Source organism: Accipiter gentilis, chromosome 10 (genome assembly GCF_929443795.1).
Source record: "Accipiter gentilis chromosome 10, bAccGen1.1, whole genome shotgun sequence".
Classification (NCBI taxonomy): domain Eukaryota; kingdom Metazoa; phylum Chordata; class Aves; order Accipitriformes; family Accipitridae; genus Astur; species Astur gentilis.
Window position 1 is genome coordinate 2,536,175 of NC_064889.1, and position 27,599 is coordinate 2,563,773.

Here is a 27,599-nt window from a genome sequence, read left to right on the forward strand (position 1 = left end):
AAAACCACCAAGTCTTTCACACCAGCACATCACACCAGGAAAGCTTTCTAGAGTATTTTCTAATGATATTTTATGCATGTTTTCTAATTTGCCTACCTAGGATGCCACTACACAGATTTAAGAATACTACTTAGGGGTAGTAGTAGGGGTTCATATATTATATATAGCAGGGAGGTTGGAATTAGATTATCTTTAAGGTCCCTTCCAACTCAAACTATTCTATGATATTATAGTATATATACATAATGTAAGATACTATGATATTATATGTTGTGAACATTCATCATCTGGAAAAAACCCAAGAACAAGGGGGTGGGAAACAAATTCCCCCGGGACCCAGCCCCGGCCATGCCCTGCCCCAGGAGGGGAAGGACCCAAGTCAATACTTTGGGGGACTGATGATGACCAGAGTCATGTTTTATTTCAATCCTATAGTTTGAAATCTTCCTATCCTAAAGAACATTTAAACAACTCTAAGCATCCTTTTTTGTTTAACATGAGTTACGTATGCTAAACATCCTTTTTTTTCCCCCAAATGTGAGTTACACATGATGGCAAATTGCCAAATAATAAATCAATAACTTGTGCAGCTTGTTATTTCTCCACATGTCATATGGCACACAGCTGACAGCAGCATTTTTTGGAGGGCATCTGCTCTCCCATCTCCAACGAAAACACAAATTTGAAGCGAGCCTCCCAGTCCTCAACAGTTGACTAATGGTAGTTGGCTTTTGTCTTCAGAGGCAATAAAAAGGCATTCACACCTAACCAGAGTGATGAGATACAAAAAAAACCCCTCTTACTGGAAGGAAGGGAAAAAGTGCTCCAAGCAGTAGGAGAAAGACCCTTTTTCATAATTTATTTTTAATTTATTTGAAATTTTTAATATTTTTTTTTCTCTAAATGGCATGGAAGGCTGCTGGGAGACAGAGCAGCACAGCCTGAGAAACCCTGCATATCCAAGATGCTTTAAAATATCGCAGGCTTTGCAGTCATTTCACAGACTAAATACACCACCTATCACCGTGTCCTGTGACAAATCAATGCTTATTTTAATTAATTCACTCCCGCTGCGAAGAACAAATTGTTTTAATGTTCATGATTTAGTCCAGACTGTCAGATTTCTCCACCTATTACACAGGACCAGTAAAACCTATACACCTTCCTAAGTACTTACGAAGCTTTAGATGGCTGAGCAAACTTTTCATAGGACGTGTTATCTTTATGAAATTAAGTGTTTCTACCTGAGCAGGCTGAGGTTTGCTGCTCAACACCTGAGCTCATGCCAGTTGATCGCACTCCAAATAATTTTTTTTTTTTTTTTTCTGTCTCAACCTCAATTATTCATCATTTTTTTTTAAACAGTAAAAGGATGTCCTCGAAATGGAGCTTTGGCAGGTAACCAAAAGGTAGAAAAGGGAGTAGAAAAGAACTTAAACAGCAATGCCTGTGGGATGGAAAGCTATGGGATGACTTCTCAACCTTTGTGAAGCATCAGCTGAAACAGGGAAAGGTGGGTGGGGGTAACTGAAAAGCCGAGCATTGGATGAGCCTGAGCAGGGATGGGGGAAGATTGGTGAGGTCAAAGATGACAAAGTTTGGAGAATGGGATATATAAAAACCTGTATTTATGGCCCTCAAACTGTCAAAGATCTGGAAACTTGGAGGAAACTCATATCATGGGTGCTAAGTTGCTGGTGACCTCCAAACTTCATCTTCATAGACAGCAATTATTTTGTGCAATGCCCTACATTGGAAAAAAAACCCCCAACCCCAAACCAAAACCCCACAGTAAGTTGCAATGCAAAAATGTTATTTTCCTCTCCCAGAAGCATCTGGGTGTTACCTGAGCATCACGGCAGCTCTGGGCTTATCTGCTCTGCTTGAGGAGGACACAGGGATGGAGCAGCCGCTGGGGAACAGAGAACTGCCACCAAGATGTGATGCTCTGATAGCACCTAAAAAGTCCAAGAGCTATGAGGACATCTCACCTGAAGTCACCAGCCTGAGGGATGGATGAGACCATGCTGTCTGGAAGAGCTAAATGAGTCTGCACTTTGTGTGGAGTCTGGTGAAGGACACCCCATCCTCCTGCCGCCCAGAGCAAGCACCGCGTCAGGCAGCAGTTGCAGCCACCAGCTACAGCCCCGCATCCAACCTTCACCCCATATGCCTGTAAGATACACGGTGAGGAAAAAACCACCCTTGCTATGTGGTGGGGCAGGCTGTATTTTAGTTACAATTCCTGCAATAGCAATCCTTCTAGATTAAAAAATAGATAGTTACCGGTCTGAATCCAAGAGTTTGCCTATACAGATAGACCAGGATTTGTGAGCTTGGGCTTTACCAGCTGGGTGGGGTTTGTCTTTCTTGTACTCTTCCATCATCTGCTAAAACATATTCCCATGTATCATGAATCATCAGTAAATCTTCCTTAGCGATCCAGAACAGTTGGTTTAACAAGAATGTGGTAAAGAAACATCAATAACTGTCTTTATCCAAGGCAGAACTCTAACATTACCATTTTTTGCCTTCTCTTCCTATTTTACTATAAGCAGTGGGCAGAGATGCATTATCCTTATTCCTCATGGTTGGCTCAAAAAGAGGAGGTTGCTATTGCAAAGACCTTTGCAGACTCTCGGTACGCAGCATGACGGCAGCTGTATTTATAGGAGGCATCAGGCTGAAGCCAGACTGCCCGAGGATGCCTCGGCTGGTTGTTTGTAAACCACTGGAAATAGCATTGTCTTCAGACAGAAGGTTTAAAAAAAGAGTCGCAAGGCGCATCGTATTAGATTTCACAAAGAAAAAAAAAGAAAAGAAAGGTTAAAATAATCCCACACTTCTGTTAGATGACTTTGTGGTAGGTATTTTGGTTTCCATAACATCAGCTGTATACCACAGTAACAATTACATCATGGCTAAATACCGTTCTTGCACACAAAATCAATTACAATTTTAAGAAAAACCATTAGCAAATACTTAAATTTGTCGTATCTTTTAGCAGAAGTGTCCAACTATCTCAGCAATCTGTCTTTAGCCTCCTGCAAGCTCTGGAGATACAAGAAGCCTATCTCCAGATGCAGAGGAGGACCCTTCCATTTCAGATACTCATCACCAATAACCCCACTTGTTTTTCAGCCATCAAGACATCAAATAAACCCTTGTAAAGCCACAAATATCTCAGCTTAATCCACAATTCAAAGTAATATAACTATTTTGCCATCTTGAAACACAATATGAACTACCTAGTCTTCATTTGTAGACGGGCAACTATCACTAAAAAGCAGGTTAATCTTTGGGCCAGCTAGGAAGGAAGGATATTTTGAAGACCCAAGATCTGAATATGTATCATCAGTTTTCTTTCCATCAAATCCACTCCTCCACATGCAGCATATAACTCCAAGAAGAGGAAAAGTAAATGATTAAACCATACAAATAATTCACCCAAGAATTAGTGCTCACGCAGCTGTACAGCTTATTTATATTTATAGAAAGCAAACTATGTAGACATGACCGTATTTTCCACCAGCAGAGCTTGCAGTGCTCCAGCCCTAGATGGATGATGTGCTCTGGCATTAAGAATTGGAACAAGCCCTTTGCAATTGGATGCCTCCACAACTGCTCCTCTCATCCATACAGCAAATACTGAATTTAATGACTTCATGTGCTTGACAGATTTATAGGAGAAAGCTAATTAGGTCACTGGTTATAAGCTGGTCCAAGGAGAATTACAGATTGCTGCAATCAGGAGGTCTGCATATACCCCGGGCTTGGGAAGGAGCACTGACCTGCTAAGAAATCCCAGCCCAAGCACAGGAATTCCCTTACGGATGACAGCATCTCGGCTTGCTCCTGCAAAGCCGGCGGAGGCTGCCAAAACCCAAGTGCCCTGAAATCCCACCTCACTGAGGTATCTCTCTCCAGCTTTCAGGAAGGGTCCTCCCTCCCCTAAGTCTCTTCTAGAAAGTGTGTCAGTTACCTTTATAGAAAAAAATAGCTATATTGGCTTTGCAATAGTCTTTTAGTTTGCCTTTTTATGGTGGATAATGGTAAAAGAGACCTGTGCCTAGAAATACAGACCCTCTTGAGTAGGGTGCATCAGCATACAAAGACCAGTTAAAAAACTGAAATAAAATGGGTTTGAGCAGTTCTGCTCTACCTTCTTGACCAAAAAAAAAAGAGAAAGTTAACAGAAAAGCATCAAAATCTAGAGCAAACATCCCCCAAATGATCCACTCAGGGCTATACCGCTTATTTTTGACCATCCTCATGTTCAAGGAGATGCCTCTTTCTGACTTTTCAGATCTCTTATAACACTGGAGAGGGCCAAAATGAAACTATCAGGGTTTATGGGAAGGGCTGGTTTAATTCTTTGATCTCAGCTGGACTCAGGCTGCAGAGCAGAGCTCATCAAATACTAGCTCTACCAAAACCAATGATAAGGAGGATTTCCCTTGACCTCACTCAAAGAAGAATTTCACCTGAAGGGAGGGCATGCAGACTGGCCTTAAAAAAACCCAGATGTCGAAGGTCTGTAACATATTTACTGTATTACACAGCCCAATTATATACATGCATCCAAGAAACAACACGTACTTTAGCAGTTTTCGCGTCCTGCTTGTTGTTAGATAACAAATGATGTTTGGAGAAGCCCCCTCCCATTCTAATTAATAGACTATGCCATTTTGTCACATATGTTACCTGCTAAATTATGGCCTATATTGTTGTTATCTCTCTTACAGTACATTAATTTGAGGCTGGAAAGCGACACCCAGACTTAACAAACCTAAAGCAAAGCTTAAAGTTCAATCTTTCCTAATCTGCTGTGGCTATTGGAGGCCACAAGGATCTCAAGTCTGACCTTGCAGAACATATGTGAGAGCGACATTTCTCCTCCCACCTGACAAATTAACACTGGAAAGCAAAAAACCACTAGAAGATTGGGGTGGCATTTTCAACACTGATACTGAAAAAATAACTTTTATGTGATATTAAATGACACAGTAGCAAGTCCAGGCAAAGGCAAGTAAGAAACTGCTTATGGATGAGCCCTCTAAGCATATGTCAAGGAGACAAAGGACAACAGTTAAGGTCTTCATGATGTTTGAGGATACTTGTATCCCAAAATGTTTATTTAAAACCAGCAAATCTCTGGCTGGATTTTATGTTACAGGGAGCAGCAAGTCATATGGTAAATTAGAAGTTAAATTTGAGTAATTCAGTGTATGCTCCTTAACATAAAGGAATTAAAGGGACAATTTAAGAACTTTATCGGTGCCACAAACTCATGTCAACACTCATTGGCATCAGAGAGTAAATACTTCCAGACCTACCTGTTCAAGTTTAAAGATGTGTTGGTTAAAGTAGTGCTGCAAGCGCTCGTTGGCGAAGTTAATGCAGAATTGCTCAAAACTATTATTTTCATAGTCTTCAAACCCAAAAATATCAAGTACTCCGATGGATAAAGTCTGCAAGAAAAGTAAGAATGAGGATTAGAATAAAATCACATAAAAGTAAATGGATTATTTGTACACAGTACATAATCAAAAGCATACAAACAGAATTAAACATACTTAATAGCAGGATGTATTGTGTTTGTGTGGTGGGGTTTTGGTAGCAGGAGAGGGGCTGCAGGGGTGGCTCCTGTGAGAAGCTGCTAGAAGCTTCCCTGGCGCCAAGCTGGACCTGCCTCTGGCCAAGGCCGAGCCCACCAGCAATGGTGGTAGCGCCTCTGGGAGAACAGATTTGAGAGGGGGAAACCTGCAGCGGAGGAGGAGATTGGAATGCGAGAGAAACTCCTCTGCAGTTACCGAGGTCAGTGAAGAAGGAGGGGGAAGAGGTGTGCTGCAGGAGGGGATGCCCCTGCAGCCTGTGGTGAGATGGCAGGCTGTCCCCCTGCAGCCCACGGAGGAGCCCACACCAGAACAGGTGGATGTCCCCAAAGTTGGCCATGACGCCATGGGAAAGCCCACGCTGGAGCAGTCTGTGCCTGAAGGACTGCAGCCCGTGGGAAGGCCCCATGTTGGAGAAGTTTGTGGAGGGCTGTCTCCCGTGCGAAGGACCCCACACTGGAGCAGGGACCCCAACCCCCATTCCCTGTCCCCCTGTGCCGCTGGGGGGAGGCGGTAGAGAAAATTGGGAGTGGAGTTGAGCCTGGGAAGGAGGGAGGGATAGGGGGAAAGGGTTTTGATATTTGGTTTTACTTCTCATTATTGTACTCTGACTTGATTGGTAACAAATTAAATTGATTTGGGTTTTTTTCCCCAAGCCAAGTCTCTTTTGCCTGTGACCATAGGTGGTGAGTGATCCTGCCTCAACCTTGTCTCAATGCATGAGCCTTTTGTTCTATTTTCTCCTCCCCATCCCACTGCAGTGACAAGTGAGCAAGCAGCTTCCCAGTGCTTTGTTGCTGGCTGGGCTTAAACCATGACACAGGACTTTTAATTTTCACTGTAATTGTTGATATTATGCCATCTGGAAGACTTCACCTACACCAAAGAGACAACATGTAACTTTAGCTATCTGGACAGATGGCCTTTTTCTAAAAAGAAAAAAAAAGTCCTTTCAAAGTTGTTTCTTGGTTTGGGTTTTTTTTTGTGGTTTTTTTTTTTATTTATAGACAAATTAGCATCTTTGAAGAAATCTGAACCCAGATCCAAGTTATTCTGTTGGATCTAAGACAGTATTTATCTTTGAGGGAGAAACAGAGATAGGATTGGGAAAAAAAGACTTAAGTCGTGAAGACTGTCCACAGAAACATGCCTACAAGGTGAATAGAGGGTGTCTAAGCAAACATACTCCAGTTGGAAGCCTTCTGAAGAAACATCTGCATGGCAGGGGTTTGCACAGAAATAATCCATTGCAACAAAGGAAAATAAGTCTGGTCAGAAGTAAAATAGTATCAAATATAAAACATCCACCTTGCATATCAGATGAATGTCTCCTACTGAGAAATGTAACCCAGACAGACTGATTTTTTTGAAACATTGAGTCGTTCTCACCATACTGAAGGGGATGTAAAGTAATGCAAAAAATAGTAATGCTACTGAAAAACAGGGCTCAAGTCCATCCAGAGTCAAGTTCCCTCATAATTAAAATCTCAGACAACAGAGCTGGTGAGCAAATAGAACAAAAGCTCCTTTTCTAACCTAATGACCCAAGAGTGTGCTTCCCCAGCCTTCTGTACCTTTTGAAGACTCAGCTACTGCTTGCCTTGAATGAAGGTCTCTGGGCAGGGAAGGGAACCAAGCCTCATTTCCGATGGATGCTGTCCCAGGGCCCCTTCCTCCAGCACAGCCATCCCTGTCCCTGCCACCAGGACACCAGAAATGCTCTACAGGACCAGCCCAACATCTCCAACCACGGCAGCAGGATGTCCCACCCTGGTGTGACGGATGCGCTCATGTTTGAACTAAATGAACTTTGGTCCAGGTGGATGCTCAGCAAGTAGGCCTAACCGAAGTTAATCCTATTGTGTGGGGCTATCAGTGAGAACTGGCACCAAACCCAGTAAAACCAGTCAGGCTGGAAACTGGGCTGATAAGTCACTGAAACTGCATTAACACAGCAGAAAATGTGACTATAAATCAACTACTTTACACTAGAAATATCTGCAGCCATCAGGGTTCCTTGAGCTCTTCCTCCATAGCAGCTGGCTGTGCGCGATCTCCCCTTGAGCAGGGATGCCACTCAAGGTTACCTCTCGAGGCTGAGAGATCCCTTACCTGACACCAGACGCTGATGGGTTGGTAAGTGACATTTTTTGCATGCATGTTAACATTTAAGATACGTATAGTAAGTTAAGCAATAATCTTTGTATCCCACACTAACTTTAAGTGTAGTAAATAGCAGAGTATTGACCGCCAACCCATCTGTAGTCATTAAATATTTTACGTACCTAAATTTACAGATTAGAACTCAATAAACTACCTACTAGCTCAGGTCTAAGTGTGATCTCTGACTCTTCTCCTGTGACATACCTCCTATGAGGTATGTCAGCATGGCTCTTCTGCAGTCTGTCACCCTTTTCTACCAGCACCCACAGTTTTGTAATGAGGGAGATGGAGAGGCACCCCTGTGCTCCCTTTAGTTCACGGACAAGAGATAGGTAAAAAAGGTACCCAACCAATTTTTTTTGGAACCCATTAGCACTATGATCCCTCACAGCCTTTCAGGCCAACTTCCAGAAGTTCATAATAGAGAAGCGTTTTCTTTTCCTAAACCCAGACCCCATAACATAAATTGCAGGATTTGGTGAGTTCCAGTTCTAAATTGCCTTTTTTCCACCACTTTGATGATTTTGTAAACTTGAACCATACCCCACCCCAGCCTTTTCTCCAAATTGAAGAGCCAAAGCCTGTTTGGTCTCTCCTCTAACCTACACTGACCTCTTGAGACGCTTATCAAGACGTGGGTGCACCAAGGTTTTCTAAGTCAGCAAAACGAGGCCAGCACTGCTATGAACTCACAGCTCACTCTGCAACCTTCTGGCCCCCTCGTCTCCTCCCAAACCACCTCCTCTCCCCCCATACGAGCCAGGCAAGGGCTGGCAGTGGACCCCTGGCCACATGTACGTTGGCCTGCAAGCAAGTGCAACCCATCGCTTCCTGGCTCAGACCATCCTTCCTTCCCTTGGTGGGAGCAGAAACGCGGACCTTTCTCCTTCGTGTAAGGTACTGGTTTTCACAAAACTTGAGTCCTCTGCCTGTCGGATGGATTTAGTAAACCCAGGGGAAGACAGACATGGGGATGTGACAACAGATAAACCTCATCGACACAGGGAGCCAGGGTGGAAAGCTTAAGTAGGTATAATTTTTGCTGCAACTTCCAAACCTGTATATGACTGTTCTGTTTAATTAGTTACAAATAAAACTCAGACTGTGTCCACCTAGCAAACCTGTCATCATCAGAAAAGGAGTGAAGAGCCTGAAGAACATGTGCACAGAGAGCTCCACCAGCAGTATGTTAGCAAACCACACTCTGGGGTCTAACCAAAGCCATCTCACTTATACACACGCTCTGTTCATACATTACAATTAATTAAATAAGAATATTAAGAGAAGTAAAAGCATTAGCACTGGTCAAATGAACCAAACCTCAAGCAGGGAGGAGAAACACCCCGTCCTCTCCACCTCAGAAGAACCTGACAGCTGCCACGCACCCTGGTTTTAATTTTATTGGTCTTATCTGCACTCTGGATTTCATAAGACTACCTTCCTAAGACTATCCTAACTCCCCTGCCAGAAATATAAACGAGAATATCCACATGTCTCTCTAAGCTGCAGTTCCATCTGTTTTCAACTGATCACATAACGTGGGAGGAAAATATTCCTTCTGTGCTCGACTCCTGACCAGGGAACCACCTACGGCTGGAACAGACAGAGCTGCCGTGGGCAGAGCAGCCACCCGGCTTGTGAGTTGAAGCTTTGTATGATACAGACTTTGGCTATCAGAACAAGTGAAAACACAATAAAAAAAGCACATAAGCACAACGATAAGACTCTAACCCATTTTCCCAAGAGGTCATTGGCTATTTTATCCTTCGTCCAGGCTTTTCTCCCTATTCCAGGGCCAGGCAGACGCTACCTCCTCACCCCCACCCATGCCATGACAAGGATGACTACCGAAGGTCCTCAGACAGCTTCCCAGAAGTTCGCATCACTTGGCAAAACACCCATGAGAAACAGCCGTTTGACCAGAAGATGGAAATTGGGAAGCCACCAGATCAAGGACGGAGCCTGGCAGAGGGTTCGCTCTCACTCACCGCTTCCTGACGGTCAAGAATTCTTCTGCTTGTCCAAATGAACGTGGCAACCCTTTTGTTCACAGATACATTCATTAAATAACAGCCTAACAAGCAGTAATCTTCAGCTTCATCTTTTTTTAAACAGATTTCAGTAAGAATTCTTCTTAAACAATTTCTATAATTAGCAGCCCATATTTTATCTATGTTATACATGCAAAAAAGCGATGATGGAAACAGGACAAAGTGACTTTTTCTTATCCACGACACTAATGCTCCATTTGCATCGCCCTTGTGTAAGCCCCAACCACACCACCACTGTGCCAGCTTCTCCCTACAATCCACAAGAGCTCCCTAAAATTACCCTAGATAAGTGTCCCTATTGCACTGCATAACAACAAGACTTAGAAGATAAAATGCTCACACTTCCAGAATCCTTAGGGAATTACGGACACCAGCTTTCACAAGCGCTGCATTGATGCTTTGTGGAAATAGTTAAGCCCCTGCCACGAGTGAACGCTTTAAACTGAATAAGGTTTTCAAGCTCTCACAAACAATATGATATAGCTGAGCAGAAAAAAACCTCCCCCTTTTTTTCAATGCTAGTTCATTTACTGTGTTAAAACTGCTAAAAAATATATTTTAATATGTGTGTGTAAATACATTTATAAAGCAAAATAGAAGAGTTATCTATAGAAAAAACCGGCTATTTCAGGTACAAGAGAATCCTATTAAAATATTATATTTTGAAGTTATTTTTTAATAATTTTTTGCTGACACCCAAAATTAAGCTCAAGACAGGTAAAATGCACAGAACTAAAAAATTAATAATTTAAAAAAATAATCTGTATTTTACAAAATCCCTGCAAGTATCAAACAGCACATACAACATAAGGTTGGCTAATTCTGCCGTGGTGGTTACACAGGGAAAACCAGCATTTTTCTCACATCACTGACTATGTGGATAACTCCCATACACCTCCAGAATACAAATTTTAAGATGTGGGATTTTTTGCAGAGTTTCACGTCAAAGAAATTAGGGCAAAGCACTGTGGTGAGTCAGGTTGTTTGCCCTCTATTGCAGGAGGCAGTATTGCAGAGTGTCCGAAAGAAAGAGGCCAAAGCATGTAAGTTGGTAAAACTTTTAAAAATGAGAAATTGCGAATTTATGGCTATTTTTCTGCTTTCTGTCCAAAAAATCTCATGCTATCTACCCAAAAGAGTTATATCACTTTTTCCATTACAATGCAACACAAATCTACCAGTACAGAGTCATTTCTTATAGCAAAGGGAAAAAAATTACTTCCATTGAGGTATGCATAAATGTAATTATTTTGTTGAACTGCCTGACAAAAGCATATAATCTGGCTGTTTTTAAGATTAAGTTTGCAGTACAATATTTAAAGAAAATACTCAAAGGAATTTTACATTTACAAATCTTCTAATTCTTCAGTTTCAAATTCATACTTTGAATGAGCGCCATAAGGAAATCATAAGAAGATGTAATATAATTTAGACCTATACTAGGCAAGTCTAGTTTATGTGTTAATGTTGTTCCTTTATCAAAACTAACATTTACAATTAACAAGTATGCAGCAGATGACTGTATTACTTTGTATATCAAATCTATAGCAAAATTCCTATAATTAAAAGTGTACATCTACAAGGATTTTTAAAATTTGAGCAAACCCTGGGTTAGTAAACACTTTCTGGTTGGGATGATAAAAAGTGACCTCACGCTTTTCTAAAAATGTCACAGCTATGACATTTAAACACCAAGCATGAGTTTTAAGGGCTTTTGGCAAATGACCGTCTCGAACCTACGTGCTCTCCATTTCCCAAACCACCAATAAATAGCGATCGTTGGAGCTGATTTATGTCACCCCAAGCGCACATTGGTGATGTCATTCCATCACGGAGGTATATTTTGGCAATCACAAATAGGTTTGCTTCAAATTCGGGGCGGGGGGCGGGGGGGTAATCTTTTTTTATTATTGTTATTTTTAAATTTTTTATCTGTTTTACAATTTTTTAAAATTTTTTTTTACAATATGCCAATGCCAATACTATAAAAAAAACCCCACAAACCAACCCCAAAAAGCACCACCACTAAATCTAAAAGGACTACTCCAATCTACATCACCACAATATACACAATGACCTGTTATATAAAGTGAGAGGCAATGATTTGCTACACGTTTGGAAGCTGGGACCTAAAAATAACGAACAGATGTGCATTAAACCCGTTGCATATTCAGCATTTCTTCCTCTGTTTCAGGTCTGATAGCCAAGAATTAACTAGATTAAGTTTAAATGAATTTTCTTCATGGCCATTAATTTAAATGAACTTTCTTCATGCCCATGAATTCGCATTCACCATCATCACCACATAGGCAGCACCTCATCTGAAAACAGCAGCAGGGTTATTTAGGAAGAAATTATGACACTTCACAAGAACCAAACGGGAAAAGCTTAAAAAAAAACATTGGAAGAAATGCCTTTTGGCCCACCGTGACCTACACTACATCATCATTTTAAGCAACGAGACGGACTTCTAACAATTCTTAACCTAATTTATGGAAGGGGAATTAAATAAGACACTCTATGAGGGTTAGTAATCTAGTTCTCAAGAGGAGGAAAAGTCTCTGACCTCATTAATAAAGGTCAAATTTCAGTTTGTAGGGGATCATCAGAACATAAAAGAAGCTAAAGGCGAAAGAGAGAAGACCAAGGAAAACGGAGTCAGAGTGAAACTGATACACAGCAGCACTGCTGTGAGCATAAAAAAAGCCGTATCAAATAACTTATTCACAACTTGGTTCAGAAATAATATGCTACAAATCCTGTCAGCAAGCAAGATAAGCCAAATCCCACTGTGTTTTCCCAAAATAATTCACTGTACGTTTAACTAAATTTGGATATCAAAGGTCTGATTTACATCTTTCAAATACCTGCTTGAAAAACAGTGGAAGAACAACAGCCGGGTGCTTATTTTTTTTACCCAGCTTCATCTTTTGATCTTCTCCTTACTGCCGACAACAAATAAACACACATATTGGGATATGAAAATTGTGTCCATTCCCATTGTTACAGGTTCTCCTGGGGTTTGGACTTTGTTAGGATCTAGATCTTCTTCCCACCAATCACCAAACCAGCTAGTCCACCAGCGATTAAGTAGGCCTAACTACCTATAAACAGCCTCCTTGCCAAATACCATCTGCACCGATGAATATTATATCCGCCACCGGTTTGGTTGAGCGTCAGTTTTGGTGAGCGCGGTTGTCCCAGGTGGCTGGGGCAATGCTGCTTTGCCCCAGCAAAAGGACTTTGTCAGATGCAGAGATGGCTGCACATGTTTCCACAGGACACGGAGCGGAGAGCAACCCCAAAGTTCATGCATGTGCCACGCATGCATCTATAAGTATATGTTGTCTTCTGCAACCTCCAGCCTTCATGTCAAAACCCTGAGCTACCACAACCAGGCAAATACTTTCATATTCATTTTTCTCATCAATTTCAAATACAGTTCTCTTCCCATATATGCTCTGAATCCAGATGGTTTTGAGTCTTATTTTACCTCTGCATAACATGACTGTCATATAAAAAAGCCCTCTGCCAAAAATCCGTCATCTGACAACCTTCTGAACCTTCATAACCTGTGGGATTATTTCAAAATGTATCTTAAAAGTCAGAGAAATATTGGTGGCAAGTGTGGACTGGGATTAAGTCAGGACATTTGCTCCAGGGGGGGGTCGCATATTGCTCACCCACTGCAAACTCAGGAGTCGGCAACCTTTTGCGGTGAGGTGCAAGATTGTATTTTTCTTTCATAAATCAGAGACTCAGTGTGTTTAGGAGATTTTTTGAGGGAGCTGATAGATGCCAGCAAGTAGATGTCATCCAAGTGCTAAGATCTTGCTTTGCAGCCAGGACCTATTCCCAGGGTCCAGAGAAGTCCCTGCTCCCAGCCCACCTTCCAGTTGGTGTTGCCCAACCTCAAGACCACATATGGGAGATTAAGAAGAACCTGTATCCTCATCTGGGGTTTCTCCAGGCATGAACTGAAAAGCATTTCAAGAGGATTGTGAAGTGGTAGGAAAAAACAAATTAATCGGCATCAGCTCGGTTCCTCCAGGGCAGAGAAGGGTGGTAATTGCTGGTTGGTGTCTCAGCCGCAGCTGCAGAGCCCAGGATGCCCTCGGTCACTCACTGGCAGTAACGTTATTCCTTGAGGGCAAAGGAGCAGCTATTCCCAGCTCTGCCCGGTCCAAGCAGGCACTTCTCCTCCCTCTCTGCTAGAAGGAACCAAGTTGGGGCTAAAAAAAGGGGCGAGGAGGTGATGCTGTAGAACAATTTGAGGGAAAATTGGCTAGTCAATGTTTAACGAAGCAGCTCTGTGCAATGCACGTAAACTCTCTTCCTTAACCTCTCTACCTATAAAACAGGCAGGATTCGTGCATTTTCATGATTTCTGGGGGACTTGTGAAAATCAACCAAAGTTCACAGAGGACTCTGAAAATAAACCTAACTACTCTCCTGACTCTAGAAGTATATATTTCTTGGTATTTCGTGCACTACCTTCCTGTTTCAGAAAACCTGGCCCGCACACAGCCCGGGACTGCCTTCCTGGATCTCGCCACTGGTACGAGCCTGCACGTTCCTGCATGTTCCTGCAGCTCCAGGTCCTGGGCATTTGCCAGCATAGGCGGATCTCCTCTTGTGCAAGGGCAACACGGCGCAGCGCTCGCTGCTTGACCTGGATCTTATTGCTACGCTGCGTGATTTTGGGGAGGGGGAGGAAAGGCTCAGGAAACTGGGAATTGGGAATTCGTGAGATGATATAGGGAGACGGGCAAGGGGAAGGCGGTTATGCTGCACAGGAGTCTTGGCTGGAGGAAGCAGAGGGTTAACATGCAGCAGCGATGCTGGAAAACAGCATGAATTTGGGTTGTTCTGGCTCTTACCTGCTGAGATTTGAGGTTGGGAACCAAAGTTTAATGGCCCATAAACACCTATGGTTGTGCCCTGCTATTACAGACATGCTGACTAAGCAAGCAATAGTGTCCTAGTCTGATTTTGTATTTAAATATTATGGAACAGATATTTTTTAAAAAAAATAAATCACTGGATCATTAAAAAAGAATTATTTTGTATTTGAGATGCATTTCCTTATCAAAACAAATCTACCTTTTTTGCTTCACCAAATACACAAACAATGGGTTTTTTTCCTGACAGCCCAGACAAAACTTTCGATGACTTGGAAAAAAAAAATCAGGAGAGAACACAACATTTTTGGTAAAATATTAAACAGAGCGAGAGGAAGCATGTGCAGTCAGAAGACACGCTGGATGTGACCCACTTTAGCAACCTTTCTTGTCAGAAAAGCATATTACCAAATTTTCTACGCGTGTATTTATTTCCAGCCTGTAATTACACTCTGCAAGCATTTCTGTGGAGTTAAATAAAGGACTGGCTACACTGCAAGCCTCTGCAACTCTGGTCCTATGGCATAATTCAAAGGTAATGTTAGCACTTAGCAAAACAATCCTCCTTTTGGCAGCTGCGGCTTCAGCTTGGATATACAGCCCCCCACACTTCCATCCCCCCCGCAAAAAACACACGCTGCTGGCCCATGCCCAAAATTTCCAAGCCAAGGGTAGCTGGTGAGCTGCAAGCACATGCGTGCATGGACACATCCGTACAGCCGTGCTTTTTGGGGTCAGCATTCCCCTGCCGCGATGAGTGTGGATGAATACACAAGAGGTTTTGGAGAGGATGGCCTGGATTGCAGCACCCAGACCTTGCTATCGCAGGAAACATCATGTCATCCCTTCCATCAGTTCTTCAGGAAAACGGTTCGGCACTGCGCCGGCTTTGCTCTTCCCACTATAACCTTTTTTCCCCATAATATCACTTTTCTGTTTGTTATAGATGTGCTATCTCAGTACCTATCAACACCACAGCTTGTTCACCTTTTCTAGTTATTTTTATGAAGCAACTTCATCAAAATATCTCACGTTAGCAAGATTTCCTTTCCCCCCCTCTCCCAATTATATATGGTCCTATCGTTTTACATACAAGGAGGAAAATTATTTGGCATTGCTCCTGGAGAAGGTGGGGGAACAGGCTTTTGTGGTTACAACAAAACCTCTTCCCCAGCCACTTTGAGGATATATTATTTGAGGTGCTTCACCCCTCCTGGCTCAGCAAACGCCACTTAAAATAACGATGTACTCAGTCTAAAATATTAACCAAGGAAAAATTAACTTTATGTTAAGCAATGTGCTGTTAGGAGCTTGGGTAATGTTTTATCCTGTAGTTACTTATTTTAAAAACACAAGAGCATAGCCAAAAGAGCTGCCAAGACATTACCTTGGTGCTTTCCTCCATGTCCTTTGAGTTGAGGAGTGCATGGTTAATTCTGAACACTATCCAGTCGAACAAGGCGCTGTACAACGATTTAGCCATGGAGTTTCGTACGGTCACAGCCTGAAAGAGGAAAAAAAAGGTGATTGGAAACAATTCCTGCTCTGCACTAAAACATGTTTTGCTTCTCAAGCTTCCATGTCCAATGTTCATATTTCTCCCTTGCCAAAGCTTTTGTCTACTATTTTAATTTATGCCATGTACGCCAACGGTCCTGACGCCATCGGGAGTTGGTCGCATTCCCAGGGCCATGAGATGTGCCCCCTGACTTTGGCTTGGTTTCCTTTGGTGCATTCAAGCAGTTGATGCACGAGATCACACCACAAATCCCATCACTGGCATTGAAAGTAAAAGAAACAAAAATACATATATTAAAAAAAAATAATGAAAAAAATTAACTTCGTCAAGATCCTTGAAGAGTTTATTCAGAGAGAAAGAAAGAGGAGGGTGGACACTGCATAGCAATGATAGCAAGGGATGTGAAAGCACACGCTGGGGCAGGCAGCGTCTGGTACCAGCAGAAGGGTTACAAAAGCAGAGGCTAAAACCCCTATAGTAAATCTGTAAGCGTTACTGAAAACTTGATGTTTTCCAGGTACTGCCAACTGGAGCTACAAATCATAGCAGGCAGATTCACTGCTCCTCCAACAGCTCTCCTAGAAAGAGGAATAATACCTCTGAAGAAGGGCCATCCCCACCGCAGTGTTCTCAGCCACGATGCAAAGAGATTGTTTGACCAACAGTGATGAAAACCAAAATCAAAGGAAGGTACCTGGGCTGCACTTTCTCAAACATGCATGCTTTGGGACAGGCACGTACATACATAACCATAAAGCAGCAATTCATATTTAAGGGCTATCTTCTTTCTTGCTGCTTGTGATTCTTCCCTGGTTTAAATTATTACGTTGAGTTGTGTTGCAGTGCTTTAGTACATACTAATCACCTAAAATCTCATGATAACAGCCGTGACTGTTAAATGTCAGTTCATTTTAGCCACTGTAGAAGAATAAACAAGGAAACAGAAGGTTCACGCATAAGTATTTTAGTAAAACCTTGAACTACAACACATCGGTGGTCTGTCACACATTGCCTTGAAATCCTTCTCACCAACCCGCCCTTCAAGATACATCAACTGAGTGGCCTTATTTCACTGATCCCAAGCAAAAGAATAAAGCTCACGTAGCATCATTTATCTTCTATTAGCTTGTTCCCACCTCTTTTTCCTTGAATTTTTTGTGATAGCATCTTTTACTATAATCACATACTGTTCTGCCAACATTTTGGTCTTAACGTGCAATTAATCCCGTATGTGGCCTTGCCAACTCTCCCTCTTTTGAGTTGGAACAGGAGAAGGCAGTAACAAGGTCCATAACTGAGGATGCTCACAAGCTCACAGTGTACATAAGCCTCCATACGCTGCTAACCATTGCTTGGCGGCAATAAATTGCTGTCAGATAAACCACATTACAAGGATAATTACAAAATATTGCAACAATTAACAAGGAATTACTCACTTGCCCCCAAAAAAGCATTGTTACAAACTGAAAACAAGCGTACGATGAAAATATATGAGCAACAGGACCGAAAGGATTTGTTGTAGCACAGACCAAAACAGAGCTTTTAAAGACAGACCATGAGCTCTTGAATGTCTGAGTTCCAACAAGTGTTGGAAAGCGGCTGGCATTTAGAAATACAAACAGGTCTAGTTTCTAGTAACTGTTTTTTCTTCCCTTTACTGAAGAAAAGGTTTTGGGGAGGGGGGAGTTGCTGGTTTTATTACAAGCAATGTGGGTTGTTTGGGGTTTTTTTTGCTGTTTTTATTTTTTACATTTCCCCAAATATCAAGGAATATTTCAGTGATTAATAGAAAATTTCAAGACTAATTCTCTAACACCATGCACCATCTCAGCTTATTTGATTGGATAAAGCTGGAGAACAATAAGTGCCACTGCCACGTGAGAAAAATCAAGTCTCCGGGGAAAGACGAAGGCCCAGACCCAGGAATGTTTCTCGCTGCCGTAATGCTTTGTCCTAGCATAAATCAGCCCAATTAACGGCTCCAACACAAAGGTGTGCAATCAAAAAAAACCCCATTTCTATTTAAAGCCAACAAATAACGGCATCATTTCTTCCATACAGTCATATATGGGTTTATATTGCAGTACTTTCCCCCTTTTATTAGAGACTACAGTGGATGTGCAGGACTTCACTGCTGAATTTTCCTCTTTTTTTCTAAAATAGATGAGGATATCATTAAGCCTGTACCACTCCAGCATTGCCCAGCTTCCTCCAGGGATGTGCAGGGTGGGCTATAAGCCATTGCCCTTCTTCCCAAGAGGAGCTTGGCTACATAGCAAGCTGGGAAGCCAACAGAGAGCTGCTTTCCTTGCTACACTTGGGACCCAAAACCGTAATCAACAGCCCAGATCTCAAATTCTTCAACAGTTATTTTTAGAAGTGACAGCTGTATCACAAGAGCTGGTAGGAAACTCCTGGCAAAGCAACATATAGAGAACATAGAGGGGGTGCAGCACACATACACATGGATCTCATTTGCAAATTTGCTGTCTCCTTATAAGCCAATTTCTTCTCTCTGTTGTACTGACAAATCTAGATAATTCCTCGACGGATGCACCACTGTAGTGGACTTGAGGTGGTGTAAACAGCACTTCGCCCCACACGGTCCCCCCAGACGATGAAATGCAGTGGGGCCAAAACTGGGATGCTCACTTTGCCTCATGGTACATCCAGTCTCCTCCAGGCAGGATTTCCACAGTGCACAAAGCAAAGAAATCTGGTTTCAGACACCCAAGTTTCCTCCAGTGCTGCTAAGTACTATGAGGTCCCACCAAAATGGGCTCTCCAAGCTCAACTCCCCGCACTGTGATGGACCTGCTCATGGGGAGCGACATCCACCAGCGCTGGGAATGAAGTCCATGGTACCCAATGTCCGTGGTATCCAAACCAGCAGCAGCTTTCTAAAATGCGATATTAACTGGCTCAAAGAGTTAAGACAGCACTTTGCCTTCATGCAACATCCTTTTATAAAATACCAGCAAAAACATTAATCTATTTCATACGACTCAAGTTTTTGTTTGTTGGGTTTTTTTCCCATTTCAATGAAGTATTTATTCTTTAGAATAGATCCTGGATGATGTTACATTACAGATAAAGCCCCTCGCTATCCTAAATAGATATCAAACTACCTAGCCTGAGGACCCTCTGGGAATATTATTTCGTTTCAAATTAAGGAGCTGCTGCAATTTCAAGTGTATGATTTCATATTTCCCCCCAAATTGTTGGAATAGTCCACTTTGAAAAGAGTTTTTCCACTTTTATTTTTAATTTCAGCCATTCATCTTGTATTGCCATAAGCCACCATACAGATGGTTTAAAACACCACTAGTCCCTAAAATCCTTAAAATAAAAAAATAAATAAAAGAAAACCTGTACAGCAGTTTGTCTCTTTCAATAAGTCTTGCTCTTATTTTCTCTGTTCAACAGGGTAAAGCTGTGGAGGAATGGCAGGGTAAAGGATGCTCAGCCTGTCCAACTGTCCCTGCTGTTCACATCACAACCTGGTGTGCAATATTCGGGATATTCTTGTTGTAATTACAGGCTTGTTATTCAAGAAAGGATCGCACTACGCGCTTACATCCGCTCCCATGCAGCAGAGCATTTAAAATAAGTGCTTAAACATTTGTTCCTGTATTTATTGGGGTATTTATTTATTCCCATATTTATTATCCTACATGTATTAAATGTGAATATTCTCTGAAATATACAGCATATATTACATATGGCTTGCCTTCAGGTAGTCACCTACAGCTTCTTGTCTCTTCTGCAAGTCTCATTATGTGACATTTAGGCAGATCTGGAATACTGTGGCACTCAAACCATTTTTATTTCGCTCACAAAAGCAAAATAAAAATAGCTCCCACGACGCCAAAACAAATCTCTTGGGGATCAAAGCAAGAGCAACATCTTGCACACACATAAAAATATTGCTGATTCAAAAGCAAGATAGATCAAACACACTTTAACTTGGTGATTCAGGAAATAAGCTGAAGACAAGGTTTTAATCAATAGGTTTCCTGCTCACCAGGCTAGCAAGTATATGTATTTTATTTATTATATGCTAGAAATGCCACTTGTTGAGGTTGGCCTACTTTTACTCAGATCTTGATATAAGATATTTGGGTTTCTTCATAAGATTGCATTGCCAAATTAGTTGACCCAAAAGTTTTCATGATAGGCATTGGATTCAGGCCACCTTAAAAATAGATATACTTTTGGAAACATCTTCTGCCAAAAAGAACAAGGGGAAGACAGACTTAAGAATTAAAATCTCTCTTTGAAGTGTTTTGGAGCAAGGACTTACAGTTTCAGCAGCGACAGCCTGTGTTTTAGAGGCGGCAAAAGATATAATCTGAGAAAACCAAATTTGCTCAAATTAAAAGACTCTGTAAAACACATTTGTAAGCATTCAGTAGATTCTTAATTCTTAAGATTACAAACTCTCTAAACACATACGAGCACATCTTCCGTCTGCTGCCGTCCCTACAGCATTACCACTGCTCCCCACCCCTGGGTCAGGATTTCTTACTCCTCCTGTTCTGCACTCAGCTGAGATTTGAAACTCTGAGTAAAGGTCTTTTGCTGCTGGCATTATTCAAAAGACTTGCTGGTACACAGATAATCCAGGGAAAGCAAAAGGGTTAGAACCCCACACCATACTTATAAATGGAAAAAGCTGGGAATCAAGTTAAAAAAAAAAAAAAAAGGAAGGAGGCATTAACACTAAATAGTATATCTGCTTTAAGCAAAAACATACAAAATTTAAATTTTCTTCCCTTCCTCTAAAATAGTTCTGCTGGTTGCAATCAAATTCCAAAAATCAGTATTTTTTAAATATTATTATCTATGAAACTTGAATTTTATAGGCTGCTTTGCTATAACAATGCCGCCTTTGCATTAGAAAGCCTCATACTATCTTTTCCCACAGAACCAATGACTCATGAAGAGCAAAAACCAGAAAAAAGCTGTATGTGATGATGTAGAAGGGTGGTATTTTAATATAAATTTTTTTTGCACTGCTTCTGTTGCTGCTGTTAAAACCTGTGCAAGGGCCTGGAGAGCCAGAGCCGGTATAGCTCTTAGGAAAGAAAAAAAATCCTATTTTTAACAAATGCCAGAATGATGGTTTCTTTCACCTTGCTACATATTCAGAAACCACAACAGCTTATACATAGATAACCAAGATTAAAGCATCCTTTCCACTTCCAAAACCCTGGTTAAACCAGCAACTTTTTAGTCACCCTGCCACAACTTGTTGGGTTTTTTTGTTGTTTTTTTTTTTTTTTTTTAATTTTTAAAATAAATTTAAGGGAGCAATTTCATGCTACAAGCTGCCACTTGAACTTTATGGCTTTAAATACTGAAGAAAAAATGGACTGCCACAAATGTAGTGCTTCACAAGCAGATGGGCACTTTTGCTGTACAGCTCAGGCACTGGATGCACCAGATCTGAAAAACTCATTAGAAAAAAAATCTTCTTACTTCCAATTTCTTTTCAAACCTCAGGTCTTTCCCCTGCATGTCTCCCTGGACCTTCCTGGAGATGCAGGGCTGCCAGAAATAGTAAAACTCAGGCCTGTATTTGTGCAAAGTCCACGTTGGCATTGCAATGTCACAAATCTTCCAGACTCTGGACTTGGTCCTGGAGCCAAAACCAGGAGAAATCTCCACCTTCCTGCCCCCAATATGTTAAGGCACTGGCTGTTGTAGGGGCAACATCAGCATTTAAGACGTACTTATCTACCAGCATGTAATCTAATAGGGAACCTTCAATGCCAAAACCCCATCTTGAATTGAGCAGAGGCTGCCATTGAGGTGGTCTGTCACAACCAAGCTGAGCTCAGTCCACTTTTTATTTATAAGGCTGGATGGGTTTGGTGCTCAGTGAAGGCTCCAGTTAAGGTACCCTTACCAAACACAGCTCATCATTTCAGCTACTCGACACAGCCCAGTAGAGAAGAGACACCAAGCTCTGCCCTCCTTTTGGACTCTCATCTCCTCATAAAGCCAACAGATGACTTTGCAAGGCGCACGGTGAAGAGATGCCCATGTACTATGAGACAGGTCTTCATTCTGCTGACTCCACCGTCTTCCCCTCCAGTGCCACCGCAGACCCTGAGGGCTGCTCTGGTGACCTGCCCTCCTGGCAGACACTCAGTTCACCTTTTACAGACATTTTCACATGACCTGCTGTGATAAGAAGCTCCCCAGTGTGCAGCCCGCGATCCTTATTGGATTCGGTGTTTACATTGTTGACTAACCTAATATATGAGCATGAGCAAGAGCAAGCAATAGTTCAATTCTAACAACAAAAACTCAAATATTTGTAAGTTTTTCAGACTAAGGGAAATAAATAAAGCCTGGAGAATAGAGGATGGGTGGAAACAAACGCTGAAGGGCTTTGAAAGGCAAAGAGCACGAGTTTATTGTGCATAATTGCAGCAATATCCCAGTGATTGCACATCCCAGGTAGCAGAAAGCAAACAGATCCTGCTGAAGAAAAAGCCATCAAGATGCTGCTGGAAGCTACGTGTTTTTAATCAAACACTTCCCCAGCTAAGATGAGCATTTTCTGCAGTGTAGATCCCACTAACTCCAGGGAGATCCAGAGTAATACTGAAATGCAAAAGCCAGATCTTCTCCCCAATTACTTCCCCCAAACCAACCCAACCCTAGACTGTATCTGGAACAGCAATGGGCCTCTGACATTCAACTTTAAACATTTTTGACCCAAACAAAAACATAGCATGAAGGACTCTTGTAACCAGCGTAAACACTTCCACTAACATTTTGTTTAAAAAAAGCCTGCATAAAATAAATAACCGTTTCTGTGCAGTGTGTCACTTGACACAGAGACTCAGAAAATTAGAAGAAGGCAGAAGCAAAGCAAAGCTCATCCCTTTTGTTATCACTTAGGAAGAGCACTATATCGATGCACTGATCAATTCCAGGTAAGAAATTATTCCCAAGTGGTATTTAAGAGACAGCTACAGATCTCTAAAGACTTTAAACATCTTAGCTTGTTGAGAGGTCTGCCCATCTTCCTTCACCGCTAATGCAAAGGACAAGATAGAATGATCCTGGACAAACAGAACAGAAAGGCTGGATGATGGATTTGTTTTGGATACCGGCAGCCCTTATGACTAGTTCATCAAAAAAGCAATTAATATTACATTTTAACAGCCACTGAGTTTGCTCAGGAGGGATGCCAAGCATCACTCCATCACTACTACCTCCCAAGCATAGGAGGCACTGCATGGTCCTCTCTAGAAAAGTGTGGCAGAAAAACCCAAAGACCATTTTGCACAGAAAAAAATGCCCTTTCACGCATGCATATTAGAGAGCAGCAATCTATTTTGGGTCACTATTGTAAAAAATGCAGCTTATGAAGGCTGCATCCACCCAGAGCTGGGTTTTTGGACCCCACTTCCCAAGTACAGACTCAGTTAATGAGAAATTGACTTTAAAAGTAGAACTGGAGAGTAAGTGTAAGCACCAAACCAAATTAAAGCCCTAACAAAGATTAAAACCCCATAGTTTATTAACTGTGACAGCACGTGCAACCCTTACCCTATTTCTTCAGCATTATGCAAATCTATGAAACATCCATAAAGATACGCTGAACACTTCAGTTGGTCAACATGATATTATTACACCTTCAACAATTTTTGGTCAACATAATGATGTTAAATCCCAATTTTCCACCAGAGGACAACGTAGACCGTGGGAGCAAGGTCAATGTACCCACTCCAGATTTTCTAAAAGCTATGACTACTTGAAAACGGGATGTTTAAATGCCATTTCTCAGGCACAACTCTGGAAAATTCATTGGATCTAAAAGAGGAGGCTTGTTAGAAGACAACAACAATTTGTTGCCTTGCTGTTGGTGTAGAAGACGAATTGTTGCCTTGTTGGTCATGGCCCTTTCTTTCTCCGTTTTTTCAGCTTTTCCTCTAGAGATTGTGTGTCTGTTTTTCTCATGGTGGACATTATCAACATTATTTGTTCCCACTGGATAAACCCATTGCCAGTGCCTGTGTTCCCTACGAATGCAAACCTCCCACCCATCCCCCCAAAAAATCTTATACAAGCAACTCTCCTTGTAAACTTCCCAATAAGAATTTGCAATAGTCTCCAAAAATTTATTTGTTAAAATAGGAAAAAGCTCGATACAGTCATAGAAACTACCTATGGATTTTTTCCTCTCCTAGTGGCCCAACAGCTCTTCCATAACACGTACATGAACGCACACATGTGCGGGTGTTTCCTGCCCTCTAGGAAGAAAACAAACAATGCATGCTCTCCTTTCAGACCCATATCAACAAATACTTACAAAAAACAATTAAAGTAATTCCAGGATGGCAAGAAACATTTCTTTCCGAGTGTGAAGTTTGCAAGCCTTGATGTAAAACACAAAGGCAGGAGTTAAATTATTTAAGTAAAGCCAGGGACCGCACAATACTTCACGTTTTCTGCTTGTGTATAATAGAAACGGAGATTCCTCTTCAGGAAATAAGATATGAACACAGGAAGAAAGGAAATATCCCCTTCTCCCTTAGGGCCTTTGATAGACTTCCTATAATTTCTATACAAGGATGAAAGGTGCTTCCAATGAAATATTCAGGGGGGAAAAAAAATAAAAAAGCAGCACTAGGATCCTTCCCCTTCAGGAAATCCCTCCAAAAATCAAATCTTTATGTATATTTTTAGTGGCTCTATCAGGGCTTTGCTTATTTCTATTTCTTTTAATACGTGGAATAAATTTTCAGTGCATTACCCAATGAATCAATTGACATTTCTGCTCACAGGGATTTGGCACTAAATCTCAGGAACCTGTTGATATCCTATCAAAAAAAAAATAATTTAGTGAGCTATTATCATACACAGGATTTGATTTTTGTTATCATTTGATATCTGTTTTAAAATCCTTATTAGCCATTCCCATTTTTCCCCCATTTATTCTCTAAGGTGAAATTCGGCTTCGTAATTACATTTGCACTTACTGTAACATAAATGCCTTATTCCAAGATGACTCAGAGGAAAAAACACATTTTAATATCTACTGAATTTTGCCCATGGTATTTACCTAGCATTTTCTGATGATGCCTCCCTCCTTCAACCACTACTGCGGGTTTGAGCAATATAGGGGAAAAATAGGGGGGGAAAAAAAACAGGAAAAAAATTTTTCTGTTTTCTTATTTGACTCAAAGCATCTATTCAACAAAATTACACTGCATGCATGAGTAAAGGATGAAATAAATCAGCTTCTATCCTAAGAAAAGCCACATTTATCTCTTTTTGATTTTTTAAATATATATTAGCAATGCTTAGCCAGAGTGAAGAGCTATACTACTACTAGGGATAGGATTTATCTGAGATTAGAACAAGCAAAACCAAGAGCAATTCAAGTTCTCCTAATACACTTGATTTGTATCTCATAAAGGGGTCTAATGAACAGGAACAGAAGCCAATCCTCCATTCTCACTAAGTCTTGGACATGCAGTCAACTGAAAACAGCACACATAAGCATCTTGGTGGTGATGATCTCTGCAGCAATCATGAATTACATGATGAAATAAAACAGCCTTAAAATACACTTTTATTTGAATAGGGCTTAGGGGTGCCAGCTATTAATAAGAACGCTAGTGCCAGAGAAGTAGCTACCGCATGTACTAAAATACTATTTAAATCCAATTTTTATCTCTGACACTGTTACTGTTCAATGAGGGCTGGAAAAAAAAACCTGTGTAAGGTGGTTTCAGCTTGGGTTTGTAGTTGCATGGACAGAACAACTGCCAAGGGATGGCTTGTTGGGTCTGTCACTCCTGTTCCGAGATGGAGTAACGTCTAAGGAAGAGAGAGACACGTAGCTGTGAAGCAGAGCTAAATTAGGGAAGGAGCAGAAAACCAGGAGGATGGTGATGAAGTATAGTAGCACCGCATACAAAACCTGCCAGCACATCGCATCCTCTCTACAGCTCACCACAAAGTTGGGAGAACATTTCTGGATTTGGAAAAAATAGACGAAAAACTATAGGTTGCTAGAATTAGGCAAGGTCTAAATCTTTTTGTCCAAACGCAGGTTTTGGTGTCTCACTCTTATCTCACATCAGGTTCAGCCTGTTCAGCGGGTCCCAAGTCACACGTGTGTGCACATGGAGAATTATGGTTTCCTGCTGTTCTGCTCGCTTTCTATTTATGACCGAATACATCGTGCGTCTGGTTTACATTCACAGCCATGTCCTGCGGCGGGAGATAGATTAAGCAGCTTTTGTGGTTCCCCTTTGGGTCACGGGACATAGGCTGAGACAGGCAGGCTTAGCTTTTTTTTTTTTTTTTTAAACAGAGGCTTAACACCCAGGGGAAAGTATTCTTGCAGGATATCAGACTCTAGTTTAATCCCTATCTTGGCATCAAGGAGTATTATATCATACTCGGGCTGGATAAGTATGATGTAATTTTCCATACTCGTATTTTATCTTAGCATCATATTAAAATCCTGTCATTCTCGTGTTTGCTTTTCCTAAGAGAACTCAAATCATTAATACATCATGCTGACTTCAGCCTGCAATAGGGTTTTTTTAATGATTTTTATGTTTGATTAAGGAGAAGAAATAATATCTGTAAAAGCATCACTGGAAGAAGAGGAGTGAAAGATGCAAGATGAGTCTAATTACAAAAAAAAAAGGAAACGTTCATTTAAAAATGCTATAAACTGCCCTGCAAAGGCTCATTTTTATGTTTCACTTCTATAAATGTACCTGCAAACTACATACTTTAAAAAAACCTAACAAAACCCAACCAATTCCCTAAGCCTTGCGCTACCACAGCTGCTGCCTTCCCAGCTGGCTGCCACATCCTGGCAGAAACCTTCCACTATCACCCCGGAGCCGGGAGTGTCCTGCCAATGGATTTTATCCAAGAGATGCAAGTGTCAATGATGTTTTCCAGAACCTATGGGTGGATTTTACAATGAGGAAAAAATAGACTGGAATGTCATTACAATACAATACCAAAATCATTCTGCAATACAAACTGAAACAAGAAGGCATTGCAGAATTTTTTCACTATATCAGTTATAAAGTTCTCAGATTTAGAGAGATTTTTTTGGTACTAGTTTTCAACTTTACATATCAAACACCTTTTTTTTTTTAATTCTTCTTGGGCTCTCCCTTCTCTAGCACCAGTCACTCAGTACCTTCCATGGCCACCTTCCTTGGACTAATTTCCCAGTACCTTCACAGTCACCTTCCTTGGACAAAGGTCCATCTCCAACCTGCCAGGCTGTATTACTCACAGGTAGTTTTAGCGGGTCTCCCAAACCATGCCAACACCCTTCCCCAAAAAATCC

The 27,599-nt window shown here is 41.4% G+C and overlaps 1 protein-coding gene across 8 annotated transcripts in view; it reads right to left on the reverse strand.

Moving 5' to 3' along the window:
• MYO9A (myosin IXA) overlaps positions 1 to 27,599 on the reverse strand; it is a 189,603-nt gene that overhangs the window by 62,271 nt on the left and 99,733 nt on the right. For all 8 annotated transcript variants that reach the window (XM_049812619.1, XM_049812620.1, XM_049812622.1 and 5 more), the window contains 2 exons: positions 16,118 to 16,234; positions 5,337 to 5,471 (listed from right to left, as the gene is read on the reverse strand). In XM_049812619.1, coding sequence (XP_049668576.1) covers positions 5,337 to 5,471; positions 16,118 to 16,234 — 252 coding nt within the window. The remainder of the gene's footprint in view (positions 1 to 5,336; positions 5,472 to 16,117; positions 16,235 to 27,599) is intronic.